The sequence below is a fragment of the Staurois parvus genome, unplaced genomic scaffold (assembly GCF_062004578.1).
Source record: "Staurois parvus isolate SC_StPar_1 unplaced genomic scaffold, SC_StPar_1.0 ptg000243l, whole genome shotgun sequence".
Taxonomy (NCBI): domain Eukaryota; kingdom Metazoa; phylum Chordata; class Amphibia; order Anura; family Ranidae; genus Staurois; species Staurois parvus.
Window position 1 is genome coordinate 3,559,545 of NW_028318039.1, and position 16,282 is coordinate 3,575,826.

A 16,282-nucleotide genomic window follows, 5' to 3' on the forward strand; every position below is an offset into this window, starting at 1 on the left:
TATTACCTTACAAACACACAAATTTCTGGTTTAATGACTTTTTATTTTTAATAAAACGTTTTGACAAGTGACTGACGCTCACCTCAATGCCATCTGTTGTAGTGCACTACCCCCAGGAAGTGACATCATAAGATCAGAAATCGTTTGGAGAAGACGGTGAAATGTGTCAGGCAATGGGTGAGCTGCTTCACCAGCAATCACAATGTCTGAAAGAGGGTGTTCACACACTCTCGTATCTTTCTCCTGAAATGTGCAAGAGTAGAGTTGGTGAAAAACTAATTAGCTTTGATTTGAGATCAAAATATAAAATTTACATATCTATCCAAGGCCATGAAATTGACATTTTATATAGCTTGCTTAAAGTGCAATAAAAGAAAGCAGGTATATAACAGGAGAGAGAATCTGAAAATTATTCTGGGTTCTATTATACGTGCATTTTCCATATTTAAATGTTTTAGATAACAAAAGGGCTTATTAACTGAACTTTTGATAATAGGACAAGACTTAAACCTACAGTGCAATATGTTAAAGAGGCTAAGAGCATACAAGAGCAGTTGGTGTCTGAGCTTCTAAAGGCACCCGGTTTCCAGTTTTTTTTTTCTTTTATGTGCACCAGTTTAGATGCTTCTCAGAGATATCCATCAACATCAATGAAAGCTTCTCTGCTGCCCAAGAATTAGCCGATATTTAATAAAATTGAATGAGTAAGAGCTGCCCATGTTCTGACATAACAGTTACACAATGAAATGCTCCAGCAATCTTGGATTCAACAGGTATAAATATTTAATCATGATGGGGATTAGAAGGAAGCTGAGGATAGTGCATTAAAAGCACAATCAGTTAATAATTTTAATGCCAATTTGTTGTCCTGAAAATTCTTACTATTATACAGTATTTATATAGTGCCAACGGTTTGCTCAGCACTGAACATTACAATGGGAGACAATACAGTAATACAATTCAATACACGAGGGGTTCATGGGCCCTGCTCCTTGGAGCTTACAATCTAGGAGGGAGGGGATAGTGAAACAGGAGGAAATAGCTGTGGGGGATGGAGTGGTAGGAAGAGTGGACATCGGCAATTAGCTGAGGGCGGGGTAGGCTTCCCTGAAGAGATGGGTCTTCAGGGTGCGTCTAAAGGAGAGGAGGGTAGGTGATAGTCTGATGGATTGGGGTAGTGAGTTCCAGAGGATGGGGGAAGTCCTGGAGATGGGCATGGGAGGAGGAGACCAGGGAACTAGAGAGTAGGAGGTCTTGTGAGGAGCGGAGTGTACGTTTAGGGTGGTATTTGGATATCAGGTAGGTGAGGTAGTTTGGGGCAGTGTTATGAACAGCTTTCTACGTCAATGTTAGCATTTTGAGTTTTATCCGTTGGGCAATCGGAAGCCAGTGCAGGGATTGGCAGAGGGGGGTGGCAGATACGGAGCGGTTAGTAAGGTGGATGAGTCTGGCCACAGTATTCAGGACAGACTGAAGCGGGGATAGCCTGTGGTGAGGTAAGTCGGTGAGGAGGGAGTTACAGTAGTCGAGTCGTGATACGATAAGGGAGTGAATGAGTTGCTTAGTAGTTTCTGGGGTTAGGAACGGACGTATTTTGGAGATGTTGCGGAGGTGGAGTCTACATGAGTTTGTCAGTGATTGGACCTGGGGTTGGAAAGACAGGTTGGAGCCTAGGATGGCACCTAGTACTCTGGCTTGTGGGGTGGGACTGATGGTGGCGTTAGACATGATGAAGAAGTCGGGGGGGGCGCGGGCTGGGGGGAAAACTAGGAGCTCGGTTTTGGAAAGGTTTAATTTGAGGAAGTGGAGTGACATCCAATCCGATATGTCGTTCAGTAGGCTAGTGGTTCGGGCAGAGACTGAGGGGGTGAGGCAAAGGGTAGAGAGATAGATTTGCGTGTCATCGGCATAGAGATGGTAGTTGAAGCCGTGAGAGTATTAGTTGGCCAAGGGAGGAGGTGTAGATGAAGAGAAGGGGCCCTAGGACAGAACCTTGAGGGACCACAACAGAGAGGGGAAGTGAGGGGGAGGTGGTAGCGTTATAGGTAACACTGAAGGAGCGCTCTGATAGATAGGAAGAGAGCCAGGAGAGATCGGAGTCTCTGAGGCCAAGAGAGTGTAGTTTTTGAGGAGGAGGGGGTGGTCAACCGTGTTGAAAGCCGCGAAGAGGTCGAGGAGTAGGAGCACTGAATACTGGCCATTAGCTTTGGCGGTTAGCAGGCTGTTGGGGAGTTTGAGTAGGGCGGTTTCGGTGGAGTGTAGGGGACGAAAGCCAGACTGTAGGGGATCAAGGAGGTTGTTGTCGGTGAGGTGGGAACTCAGGCGATTATAGACTAAGAGCTCAAAGAGTTTGGATGTAAATGGCAGCAGGGAGATGGGTCTAAGGTTGTTCAGGTCGGTGGGATCCAGGGAGGGTTTTTTAAGCATGGGAGTGACGTGCACGTGCTTCAGAGGGGAGGGGAAAGCGCCAGCAGAGAGGGAGAGATTAAATATGTGAGTGAGGGTGCGTAGGATGGAGGAGGAGGGTGATTGTAGGAGTTGTGAGGAGACAGGGTTAAGGGGGCAGGTGGTGAGGCGGGCTTCAGAGAAGACCTTAGTGACCTCTTCAGTGGTAGCAAGGTCGAAGGAGCGGAGTGTTGAGGGGGTTTTAGTGTGAGGAATGTTAGGTGGGGTGGAGTTCTGGGCAGTGGCGAGGTCGGAGTGTTGAGGGGGTTTTTGTGTGGGGAGTGTTAGGTGGGGTGGAGGTCTGGACAGTGGCGAGGTCGAAGGAGAGGGGAGTTGAGGGGGTTTTTCGTATGAGGGATGCTAAGTGGGGTGGAAGTCTGAGCGGTGTCGATGTCCCTACGAATTGTCTTGATCTTGTTTTTGAAGTGATTGGCACTTTCGTGGACGGTGAGTGAGGTACTGGGTGGAGGTGGGGGCGGAGAGAGCAGAGAGTTAAACGTAGAGAAGAGCCGGCCAGGACTTGAGGAGAGGGTATTGATGAGGGTCACAAAGTAGGCTTGCTTGGCAGCGTGGAGGGAGGAAGTGTGGGTGAGGAAGGAGAATTTATATCGGGTGAACACTTGTTGGGATCTGGTTTTGCGCCATAGTCGCTCCAGCGCACGACTGCGTCGTTTGAGATTTTTGGTATGGTCCGTCTGCCAGGGTTGAAGCGGTCGGGGTCTAATGCTTCATGTGGTTAGAGGCGCTAACGAGTCTAGAGTGGCTGAGAGCGAGTTGTTATCAAAAGTAGTGGCCCGGTCAGGGCAGGACAGGGGAAGGATACTACAAAAGTAGTATGCTTTTTTGTAATTCATAGACCAAATCTATCACCGAAGTATAGAAAACAGAGTTACAGCTCTAAAAAAAAAAAAGGAAGAAAAAAAAAAAAAACCACACACACACACAAACTATAAGCAATAAACCAATTAGAAAGTACAGCAGATTCTGCCAATACATACTTGTTCAGCATTCTCTTTGTTTGCTTTATTCTCCTCATCCTCTTCTTCCTCTGGTTCTAGTGGAGCAGGGGTAAGCGATGCCACAAAGTGCCATAAAATGTCATGCAAAGACGTTGTTTGAATGACATTGCAAAGCAGCCAGTTGAAAGCCTAAAAAATAAATGTGTTTAATTTATAGTAGCAATGGAAGCTCCTGAAAAGCAATTCCAGGATGTACATGTATATTAGGAGGACAAAACCGCATGACTGTGTACAGACATCATATAAGTGTTTAATAGCTGTATGCTTTTCTTCATAGATGTTGGTAAATATACATGTGTTTTTAAGTCACTTCTACAAGTATACAGGATACTGTAAAGTTTGATTCTAGTATGATTGAGTAGGTATGACACTGCTTCACCTGTCAACCATTCTTTTTGACAACGTTTATGCTTTTTTTCCCAAACCACCTAACTAGCAAATTAATGCTGAACTCCATGCAACCAGCAAAAAAGGCAGACATAATAAATAAAGGAGAGCCGTTTTACCTGACAAAAGGATTTGTATTTCTGCTGCGTCATTCCCAGGAATTACACAGCTCAAGCTCCACAGCAAAGCCAACCTAGAGACTTGATTTCTCTTCTATTGTTAAGCAATAACACGGTCTAGTCCCTGCCTCCAGCTTGTGACTGGACAGTGATGGATAAGCTGCAGACTGATGAGCTTTTCTCCTGGTCACTCTGCTCTCCTCCTATAAGCATGCTCCTTAGCACATAAAAACACTGCAGCATAACTGATTGGCTGCTTGTATCAGCTCTCTACCATTCTGAACTCTGTTGAACAGTAGATTTCAAGGCTAATACCAGGTCAAATTCAGGTACTCACAATAGTGCTTTTAAAAAAGGCACTTAATCCGTTGTAGGAATTGTTTTGTTTTTTTGTTTTGTTTTTTTTGCCTGGAGCTCAGCTTTACCCTCAGTGATCACAACTTAACAGTTTCGGAGAGAAGACCAGAGCATTTGTCTATAATGTTATGAAGGATAGAATCTTTTGTTGCAGGGGTGTGGAAATTTTTGAAAAAAATACTTGTCCAAGGGACTAAAATCAGAGTCCCAATCTGCTTGTCCCTCGTGACAATCTACTTGTCCCGACAAAAAAAAAAAAAAAAAAAAAAAAAAATTAACCAAAGCTGTATTTAAATCTTCTGTGCTTTTAGGAATGTCTGGGGCTTTTATAAAACAAAAAGGGGTTTTATGGTGACTTAAACCTTTATAGTTTTTAGCATTGCGTTGTTTATCTCCTCCTTCCCTCCCTGTGTCTCAAGCACTGTACCCGGGGACTAGCAGAGAGGGGAGAGTCCTTGCAGTGTGATAGACACCGACTGAGTCGTCAGGAAAGGGAAGTGTTGGGCTCTCTTAACACTCTGCAGAAGTGCATCTGCTGAGCGAGTACATGAAGCGCTGGCCCCAATAAAAGAAAAGAAACAAAAAAACAAACTTTATTCCTTCAGGTTACCCTCGCATATTGAAGTACTTGGGTGCTCAGTACAAGTGCATGCTGAGCAGCCAAATCAAGCTCTGGAGTCAGCAGCTCCGTTAAAGGATAAGTTCACTTAAAAAAACAAAAACTTTTTTTGCAGTTAAAAATTTTTTTTTTTTTTTTTTATTTTATTTTATTTTTTTAAAGGAGCCTGGAAAGCATTGCACCAGCAAACAACAGATACAGATTCAATGCAGGAGTCCTGCAGTCAGTGTAATCTGTCTGCCCGTTCATCATACACCTTACGAGCAGGCAGTTTCACACTGACCGGAATAATTAATGAACTGAACTACCAGAGCTCTAAACAGCGCTGTGGCAGTTCATTGAGGACTACAAGCCAACAGTCGCAAAGGATGTAGGTCCTTGTAGTTGATTAATTCACAAAACTCTGTGAATGGATGATGGGTTGAGGCCTGCAGAGTTGTGCTCCTTTCAAAAAGTGATAGCTAGTACAAAGAACTTCTCTCCTTATTTCTGTCATACAAAGGCTCGGATAGCCAAGCTGCTGCAGGAGCGGGAACGTGTTACATGTTCCACCCTAAAAACGGGTGAAACGTAACATATACCCAAAAGGTGAACTTATCCTTTATCCCTTTCGCTGCCAGAGCCCTCTGTTTATTGCACACGTTTAAAAAAAAAAAATAAATCACTTTGGGCCTTAAGATTACAACCCCAAGAAAACATTAGAGACACCCTAGAGAAAAAAAACAGGGGTAGTTTATTTTTTTGATGTCACATGATACTATTGCAAAGTATCTGGGAAACGCACAATTTCAGTAAAACACACACTAAAGTTAAATTTAAAAATAAACTAACAAGAAGGCAATAAATTACCCAATGTTTTGTTAAAATGTAAAAGATGAGATTGCACTGTGCAGTGTGTGGAAGCAATCAGATGGAAGCTCAGCCAACTGTATGCTTCCACCTGACAAGCCCTGCAGGGATAAATGTTAAAAAAACAAAAACAAAAAAAAAACCACACCCATGCACCTGGAACTACATGTCCCGGGCGCTGGCCGATATAAATTGCACATCAATAATAAACGTCTAAGAGATTAATTCCTTCTTCATATCTTCTTTTGCATAATTATAAAATTTATTTAGATACACATTAAACAGATCAGCTTTATGAGAATATTTTCAGCTTGCGTTAAGGTTTAAAACCTTTTTGATATATAATTTGCAATTGCATGCGTTTGTGACAGCAGCCACCTTTGCTTATTACATGCATTTGCTTTTTTCTGTGCAAATAATGGTGTTTTACTGCTTCTTCTTACAAAGAAAGTCTGCGTAGCCTGACCCAATAAAAACAAACAATGCACTCCCCATGTGGCTATTATCCTGCCTCAATAACTGCTAACTACACCAAGGCACTGAAAGCTTCCTCTAGTGGATACTCTACAAAACTCAGAATTTAGAATAATAAAACACATGAAAGAGCAAGTTTCTAAAAATGTAAGAGACAAAAATAAGTTTAGGGTAAATGGTGCAATAAGTCAAAATATCTGTTCACTGAAATCATATATGGTACTATCCCCTTTAAAATATGCAAAAATATAAAAGCAATGCATTTGTGTTTATTTTATATGTAAAATGCATTAAGGAAATCTAACCCTTACTTAGTAACTATGAAATTTAACTAACACTCCATACAAAAAACTTCTAGCTAATCTCTAAACACAAGCCTTTCTGAAGAATGAAATCTGTCCCAAGGAGCTTAGGTTAGATTACATGTACCAGGTCTACAATCATCATTACAAAAGCATCTAGAAGCCAAGCTAATAAAATATTGCTTTACATCAACAAAGATGAATTTAGTTAATTACCTCCATAGCAAAGACCCTGCAAGCGGATTTCCTAAGAGCCTGTTTCATGGCAATTTCAAGGCCTTCAAGATCATGGTGTTGGATAACAAAGGCTAAAACTGGCCACTGAAAATTTCTCTCTCCTTTAGACAGTGAGCTATGAGCAGAGATCAAGCGAGACAGCTCTGGTGATGGGTGTCTCAGTAAGGAGGACCCAACTTCTGTATAAAAAAAAAAAATAAAAAAAAAAAAAAAAACCACATTCAGAAGAGTAGTAACATTTGTGAATATCAATTTTTTTTTTTTTGGGGTGTGGAGGGGGGGGGGGGGGGGCAAACATTGAGGGAGAAAAAAAAAAAAAAAAAAAAAAAAAAAAGGTAGGTAGCAAGCTACCACTGGAAGAGGACTGTGATAGAGGGCAGCCTCGCTATATAAGGGTGATCTTGGCAAAGCAACGGCAATCTCATTGGATAACAAAAATGAGTGGGCAAGCCAGGGCCACCTATTAAAATCAAATTTGTTCTTTCATATTAAATCTGAAAAAAACAAACCTACAACAAAAGCTACTTGTAAGGAGAGATTGCATTAAATGTGTTTCAAAACTATTAACGGATTGACACCCTCCTCTAAGAAAAACTGGAAAGCATTAAATATACCAGCATCTCCACTGTTGACTCTCCTTCTGGGAATAGCTTTGACTCGTGGCTGAAGAATGGAATGCTGCTTGTCATATTCTGAGGCAACAACTGAATAAGATCTTTGGAAGACTGTGCGTTTAGCAGAATCAGTATCTGTTATAGGACTTGTTTCCAAACTGCAAGTTAAGAAAACATTACATAATGTAATAAGGTATTCCAGATATCTATAAAAAAAGAATACCAATAAACTAGAAAACAAGGAAAAATATTTAAAAAAGGATCTATTTAGCCATTAATAAAAGCAGGATTTATTAAACCTTTGACTATACAACCCATTAAACATTTAGAACATTTGCAACGACGTACATGCTTCAAACTTACCTAGGTGGCATAGATTTCATGTTGTTCTCTGGTTCTTCAAATACATTCGGACAAGCGTCAGGAGTGACTGATATGTAAGGAGCTGGCACGGATGTAGAGCGAAGATATCTCATTTCATCCTGGAACAGATTATCATCCTGGTAGCCTGCAAAATTTTCGTGATGATGTCTGTGTGATATAAAAGTGCAGACATAAATCTCAACTCTTGTCATTACATATGTGCATGGCTTATTGTAAAAAGTTGGGGGGGAATCACTTTACAAAGTTTGCATAGCCTGGACCAGACATTCTGTACAATGTACTAAAAACATGCAATTTGACTACATTAACCACTTTATAATTTTTTTTTTTTAAGACAGATAGAGCTTTCTTTTGGTGGTATTTAATCACCACTGGGTTTTTTATTTTTCGATAAGCCAAAAAACTGAAAAATTCAAAAAAAAATAAAAAATGTTCTTAGTTTCTGTTATCAAATTTTGTAAATGAGTAATTTTTCTTCTTCACGAATGTGCACTAATGAGGCTGCACTGATGGGCACAGATGAGGAGGCACTGGTAGGTGGCACTGATGCGCATTGACAGGCAGTATTCATATGCCACGGACTAACACTGATATATGGCACTGAACGGCAGCTCAGATGGGCACTGACAGATGGCATTGATGGACACTGACAGGTGGCACTGATGGGGCTACACTGCTCATCAGTGCCTTGATGATCAGTGTAGATGTCCCCTCTGAGGAATGCCGATTACCGGCTCTCCTCTCGTGACAGCTCGTGAGGAGAGAAATGCCGGCATTTCCTTATTTACATGCAATCAGCTGTGACTGGACACAGCTAATCACATGACAGAGCCGAAGTCATCGGCTCTTTCTGCTGATCGGTGATCTGCTGTGTCCCAGGACACATCACTGATCACCGCAGCCACACGCGGTTAGAGTGGGAGGACGTCATAGGACGTCCTTCCAGAACGACAGAACCACCTTGCGCCCATCATTTCCTTATATGGCGGGCGGGAGGCAGTAAAAAAAAAAAAAAAAAAAAAAAAAAATACTTTGTCAGGTCTCAAAATGGTTTAATCTAGCAGGACACAGCAAATATTCAACTCTTCAGTGGCCCATTTCTCTTGCCTCTCTACCAGTATATCACTACATTGGAAAGCCTCTTTGGCATTAAACACTTTCTTTCCTCCGATCTCCTACCCAACTACAAAGTCCTGCAGTTAAGTAGAGAAAGGAAGCATCAAGCAGCAGGGGTCACAGAAATCCAAAACTATCTGAAGCGCTGAATGCAAATGCTGAAAAGAGTATATGAAGATTCCATTAAACAGAATAGAGGTAGGTTATATGTTGTCATATTACAGGGACCTGCTGGAATAAAACATTTAATGAGACCCTGTCAGGTTTCTAAAGTATATAACTCCAATCATTAAAAATCACATACAAGCTTTAAAGGCCAAAATGTTAACAGTATTTAGTAAAGTATTTTGCAGGCAGTGACGTAGGCACCTGTGGAGGGTGTTCTTGCTTTGCCCAGAGATAAACCTTAACATGTTTGTGTAATTCCAAGGTTATCAATTTTTTTTTAGACCCTAATCTTTCATTAACCACTTCAACACCATCATATGTGAATAAACGGTTTGGTATTGAAGCAGTTACACCAGGATCATGGTTGAGGCTACAACCATAATCCTGGTATATTCTTTTTTTTTTTGGGCCAGCAATTCAGTTTTGTAAAAGTAATCTGAGCGGCTATGCAGCTGGTAGATTATTTTTACAGGTGGCAGAAGGGGGACCCACTACCCCCTGTTGCTGATGCCTTTACCAGGCTCTGTCGTCTGATCAAGGAGCCCAGTAAAGATGCCACAGGCAGCACTGGCTCCCCCAGACACAGTGGGAGGGAATGGATGGTTTTCCCACTGTGTGAATTCAGAAACCAGAAGCAACAAGGTTTTTGTCAGTTTCTGCTCGTTTGTTTACGGTTACTGGCTTCTGAAGGAGCAGCAGATGAAACAGATTTTGTTTATGGTTACCAGCTACTGGTTGGAGACCAAAGGAGAGATCTTGGGTCTAAGACCACAAATCTCTCCATAAAGAGGACCTGTCCCTAGCCCATGCTGTCACAAGGGATGATGTTCATGAGCTAAAGACAAGCTTCGTGTGGTCTTCATATTAGCACAACAGTGCGTAGAGAGCTTCATGGAATGGGTTTCCATTGCCGAAAAGCTGAATTCAAGCCTTACATCACCAAGTGCAATGCAAAGCATCGGATGCAGTGGTGTAAAGCACGCCGCCATTGGACTCTAGAGACGTGTTTTCTAGAGTGACGTGTTTTCTAGAGTGACGTGTTTTCTAGAGTGACGAATCACGCTTCTGTCTGGAAATCTGATGAACATGGCTGGGTTTGGTGGTTGCCAGGAGAATGATACTTGTCTGACTGCATTGTGCCAAGTGTAAAGTCTGGTGGAGGGGGGATTATGGTGTGGGGTTATCTTTCAGGGGTTGGACTTGACTCCTTAATTCTAGAGAAGGGAATTCTTAAGGTGTCAGCATGCCAAGACATCTTGGACAATTTCAAGCTCCCAACTTTGAGGGAACAGTTTGGGGATGGCCCCTTCCTGTTCCAACATGACTGTACACCAGTGTGCAAAGCAAGGTCCTTAAAGACATGTATGAGCGAGCTTAGGGTGGAGGAACTTGAGTGGCCTGCGCAGAGTCCTGACCTCAACCCAAGAGAACACCTTTGGGATGAATTACAGCGGAGACTGCGAGCCAGGCCTTCTCATCCAACATCAGCACTCCTAAACCTTGTGGACAGCCTTCCCAGGAGAGTTGAAGCTGTTATAGCTGCAAAAGGTTGGCCAACTCAATACTGAACCCTACGGACAAGACTGGGATGCCATTAAAGTCCACGTGCATGTAAAGGTAGGTCTCCCAAAACTTTTGGATAGAGATAGACATATAAATAAATGTGTGGGGGTTCTAAGTAATTTTCTAGCAAAAAAAAAAAAAAAAAAGATGATTTTTACATGTAGAAGAGAAATGTCAGAATTGGCCAGGTAGGCAAATTGTTAAAATAACTTGTTTCTTTGTTCAGGCACTTAAAAAGATGAAGATGTTTGGTATTGTCTCCCAATTTGCGCTCAGTTTTCACTGACGACTACATGTGGTTGTTTAAACACACATTACGCAGACATAAGTCCACTGTTGTTGCCATCAGGAATCCTGCCCTGAGGAACGTTAGGCAGCCGTCGCTGGAGTGCATTCATGAAGACAGAAAGTGGCTGCAGGAGATTAGCAGCACCGAGATGCAACAAAAAAAAGTGAAAACAAATGTCAACTGTTTACGATACGTGTTTAAACGAACCTTATGTTAGTCATTTAGGGTTCATTGTTTTATTACAGGTACTTCTATAGTGCCATCAGATTACACAGCGCTTTACATACATATATTGTACATTCACATCAGTCCCTAACCCTCAAGGAGCGTACAATCTAAGGTCCCTAACTTACATTCATATATACACATACTAGGGCCAATTTAGACAGGATCCAAATAACCTACCAGCATGTCTTTTGGAGTGTGGGAGAAAACCCACACAGGCACAGAGAGAACATGCAAACTCCAGGCAGGTGGTGCCATGATTGGGATTTGAACCAATGACCTTCGTACTGCCAGGCAAAAAATGCTAACCATTTAGCCACTGTGCTGCCCATTTAAAGTGCTCACATGCAGGCGAAAAAAAAAAACACAAAAAGGCATTAAAAGTTTTTTTTTTTTTTTTTTTTTTTTAATATTAAAGGCTGCACTCACATTTGAGCGTTTTGCAGCTTGAAGCTCTAAAAAAAGCTCATACTTAAAGAAAAAAAAAAAGAAAAAAAAATTGTTCTCTATGGTGCCTGTTTGTTCGATCAGGTATGAACAGGCACCATAGAGAACAATTTAATTTTTAAGTTTGAGCTTCAAGCTACAAAAATGCTCAAGTGTGAATGCAGCCCAAGAACTCATTGCAATAATGGAAAAAAAAATGAATTTACCTTGCTAAAGTCTGCAGGTAGAGACATTGCATCTTGGGAGGCAGATCTTCAGAGATGCCTTCTTTCACACTGGGTAGATGGGATGGGAATGGTTTGGGAGGGTGATAACAGAGAATGCTTGGTTCAGCTGCACTGCTCAATGACAACAGGAAGAGGGCATTGGCTTTGATCACTTGATGAGCTTCCATGGTAGGCAAAGCACGTGGTGTTTTCACCTGTACTGGCTTCCTCCTGGATTGCTTTACCTATTAAAACAGACAGGTGCCAAAAAAAAAAAAAAACTTCAGTAACAAAATATTTGAGTACTAATTAAAATAGGGTACCTTTGTGCCCCCTCCAATTTATTCTATTTTGTCTTTCTTGCACTATAATTAAGTTGTGTTAGCAGAAGTGGAGACACCAGCTGCAGCAGCTGCTTGTTTTTTCAATGCATGGAGTTTGACTAGGTCATCTACTGCCAAAGACTACCCATGTTATAAGCATCTTCAGCAATAAAGTGTTGTGAAGACATCGAAGATTAAAAGAAACCAGTGCAGAGGAAAATATGTAGGCTGCCATTGCTCATCTTCCCATAAAAAAATGCTTGTGGTCTCCAAATGCAAGAAAGCAATTATATGAATTGTCTAGACGTCATAATGAATTTGAGCAGATTTATAGGCTCATTTTATGAATAACCCAGAAGTATCCGTACTCTGATGTGGTAGGACTGAGTTTTTCTCCAGTAGCATAGTTCTCAGTAGGCCATTCATGTCAGAAGGTTCATCAGTAAGGATTAAAAAGGAGTACCCCAGTTCTACAAATAGACAAGGGGCCACCAACTCCATCCTGTTAAACAAAATTACTGTGAAACCCAACAGGAGGCCAAGGCCCATTATAAAGTCACAGGACCATGAAGTGAGTAGAGTGTATCATGATCATAAAAAGGTACAGACCGGTGAAAGACATACCTTCCAACCATAATCCTAAAACTACCGATGCCATTTCAATCAAATACCAGATCACTGGTCACATGAACTCAACTAAAGGGACTCAGGGAAGTGTCAGATCTCACTCTCAGCAAATTCTTTTTGCATTTGTGTCAAATGACCAGCACTGGCAGAATGAATTCAAGAATAGAGGGGGTAAGGCATTTCTAATCTGTCTGTACCTTCATATTCAATATTTAAATTTTTTTTCCAGTTAAAATTATAGTTAGACTACAAGATTATTTTGAAGACTTTAAGACAACTATGCTTCTGTAGTAAAACCCTTGGAAAAAAAATACATGACTAGCCAGTGCTGAACAAAGGCTATTACCTTTTCCCTTACCGCTGCTTGTTTTTCTCGAAGATATTTCTCTCTGCAGCGGTCACAGACTAAGTACCAAGTGCTTCCACCTACTCCTCCATCACCACAGTTCCCAGCCCATCCACCACAGAAGTGTCCTATGCTGTTATAGCCTTGACCACCAGCATATCTTCCACAGCCTTTAAAGAAACAGGTTAGTTGATAAACATTTGTTGGTTTTAATATTTTTAGGACTTTAGATGCATGTGCATAAATGAAATGTAAAATATTAAATAACCAAATCTTCTATTTCTCCCATCAGCTCATCATCCACAGTTATTACCTCTTTTTCCACCTGCCCCTCCCTATTAGATTGTAAGCTCCCAGAAGCAGGGCCCTCCTAAGCATCTTGTATTGAACTGTACCACTGCTGTATTGTCTCCCGTTATATTGTAAAGCGCTGAGCAAACTGTTGGTGCTATATAAATCCTGTATAATAATAAAAAATTACACAAGCTAGTGTTAGGTTTAACAGCTGCATAACTAACTTGCACTTTCAGATAAATTAATAAAATTATTGTAGAACTAAAAGGCAAATCATTTTAAATTGTGGATAGTAAGGCACAGTTATAACCCCCATCAGTTTTTTTGCCATCTGTGTCCCATAGGGGAGATTTCCCTTTATGTCCTGCCCCATAGCCATAATTCGTATGAGGAAACACCCAAAAGTGAGGGAATTCCAGGGTATCACCAGAACTAGTGTCCCAGTTGGAAAAACTCCCCTTCAGGTATCAACCCAAAATTTGGCATTTTCTTTCACTTTCGATAATAGTTTGTATTGCTATCTTAGACCTTATTAGGGAGATTCACCCTCCCTTTTTGCCTGTTTACTGACAGGTATTCTAACCCCTCTTCACTCTATCCAACACTAAGAAAAAATGCCTTCAGTTATACTTTAATCCTTATGGACTGCCAGTTTATGTGAAAGAATTTAGATCTTATTCAGTAAAGCTAGCGGCAGACTACATAGATACATAGAATATCAGAGGATAGCAAACATATTGCGTATCTGATTTAGTATTAAGCACAGGCATGCTCAGTTACATGCCAACAAAAAGGCACAAAGGAGTAGCCATAATATTCAAACAGTAATTAGAATTTTAAAAAGTGTTCATTACCAATAAATCTAATTCTGTTACATTACAAATAACTGTACAACAGACCCCTGTGTAGTCAACTATAGTGATCTCAAACTTAAAAATTGGTAAATATACCTGGGTGAGCTTGCCGCATGTGATAGGTCACTGGATAAGGGTGTGATTCGCCACACAGTTCGCAAATTGTGTCTTTCTCCGGTCCTCCTACGGCTAGCTGAGCCATTTCACCAAAGAGGTTACCACGTGGCCGTGACTCTGCCTTTTCCTTCTTCTTTTTCTCCTTCTTAGCTTTTTTGCTGTCCTTCTCACCTTCTTTTTTCTTTAACACAGCACAAGAACCAGGGCTGGGGAAAATCATATTCTGGGAAGCTGCCTTTATAGTGGCCAGTGAAATATCCTCCCAAAAGGCTACAAGGTGTTGAAGTGTTAAGGGAAGTGGGGCTCTGGATTTGGTAGAGTGGTGATTTGACACCTCAAATGGGGAACTCTCATGCTTGCTATCCTCACACTTCTCATGAAGCGTCCGTTCAGTAAGCATTGACAAAACCTTGTTCTTGTTAATACTGACCATTTTTGATATGTCAGGCCCATGTGGTGATATATGAAACATGTTGAGAGCAGATGATATTTCTATTGAGTGTCTGTTCTTTAATTTGACTTCTTTTTCTTCTGTAGGTTGTTGACTGTTAAGACTGCTTCTAATGGGTGCATGCTCTTTGGACAGGTCTGGATTAAATTTTAAAAAAGAAGAACATGCCATAGCATCATGAACAATACCTTCATGCCAAAGAAAAGCTGCAAACACAGCTCTTGAACATTCAGCTACAGATGGGGACATCGCTTCCTTTGCTGGTTCAGCAGATCTTGAACCATCTTTAAAGAGAAAGTTTGTTTTTTCTTTTTTGGGCCGAACATGCCTGCCTGTGCTTTTACGGCTGACTTTGGGAGATGACCGTGTGTCTTGCTCTTCCTTTAGTGGTGCTTTTCCAATGCTAAAATGAACTTTACATGCACCATCATCAACACTTTTTACCTCAGTATTGTCCTCACATGTGCTGTCAGTAATGCTGTTGGTCTTTAATGTACTTGAAGAACAGACTTCAACTACCTCACTGTGTAGATTTTCTTGGACAACATGTGGAGATGGAGCTCTGTTTTCACTACCACCAGCAGGTTTGCCATCCCTCACTGTCATTTTCGGTTTAGGTGAAGTGGATCGCCCTCTTAATGGTTCCGTGAATGGTACCTTCTTTTTGCGTAGTGTATCAGGATCCAGAGTATAGGAATCTGACTTGGATCTTTCCCGTGGTGGTTCAAGTTTGGTCTTTGCAGGACCAGCAGCTTTTTGAGGTAGGCTTTTCTCCTGTGGAGATGCAGAGCGGGAAGCACCTGCACTGGACACAGTCTTTCCAGCAGGCACCGTTTTTGGCTTTGGTGATGTGGATCGTGAACCAGGACCAGGAGATTCAGATCTCAGGCCACATGATTTTCCATCAGACTTCAGAATTTGTAGAGTGTTGTGGTTTGGAGATAAAGATCGGCTGTGAGAATCTGATCTGAGTTTTGCAGCATCTGACTTAAGGAGAAGAGACTCACTAGCTGTGAGCCCCTCATTATTTCGTGGTTTCTTCTGATCAGCATTAGAGCGACTTGCTCTTCCGTCTGGCTTGGATGACTTGCTTTCAACTTTCTGCTTTGAAGGCAAGTCTGATTTGCTTGTTGTAGGAGTTGGCTTAGCAGAAGCAGGAAAATGTACTTTTTCATCTGTATAACAGAACACAAAAATGCATCACAAGGCTTAATTCTAAAACGGTATGTAGAAAGTATCTTCACATTCTGTAACACAACAGTGTTTAGTGATTAAAAAGGTACCAAAAATGTATTATATTGCAGCTTACCAGTCCCTAGATGTAATGGCTTTTTGGTTTCTCAGGCTTCGCCCCCCTTTATTTTCACCTAGCAATTCTGCAAATACATTACCTGTTCCTTCACGTTAACACTTATTTCTCTGTGTCTATGGAGGGAGCCATGGCTGTCAC

The 16,282-nt window shown here is 41.5% G+C and overlaps 1 protein-coding gene across 18 annotated transcripts in view; it reads right to left on the reverse strand.

Annotated features, from left to right (window-relative positions):
- Positions 1 to 16,282, reverse strand: part of MYCBP2 (MYC binding protein 2) — a 304,426-nt gene that overhangs the window by 39,120 nt on the left and 249,024 nt on the right. For 17 of the 18 annotated variants that reach the window (XM_089680411.1, XM_089680398.1, XM_089680410.1 and 14 more), the window contains 8 exons: positions 14,361 to 16,007; positions 13,117 to 13,286; positions 11,821 to 12,065; positions 7,786 to 7,953; positions 7,423 to 7,580; positions 6,788 to 6,987; positions 3,444 to 3,593; positions 83 to 243 (listed from right to left, as the gene is read on the reverse strand). In XM_089680411.1, coding sequence (XP_089536537.1) covers positions 83 to 243; positions 3,444 to 3,593; positions 6,788 to 6,987; positions 7,423 to 7,580; positions 7,786 to 7,953; positions 11,821 to 12,065; positions 13,117 to 13,286; positions 14,361 to 16,007 — 2,899 coding nt within the window. The remainder of the gene's footprint in view (positions 1 to 82; positions 244 to 3,443; positions 3,594 to 6,787; positions 6,988 to 7,422; positions 7,581 to 7,785; positions 7,954 to 11,820; positions 12,066 to 13,116; positions 13,287 to 14,360; positions 16,008 to 16,282) is intronic. The other variant, XM_089680399.1, reaches the window with a different exon arrangement.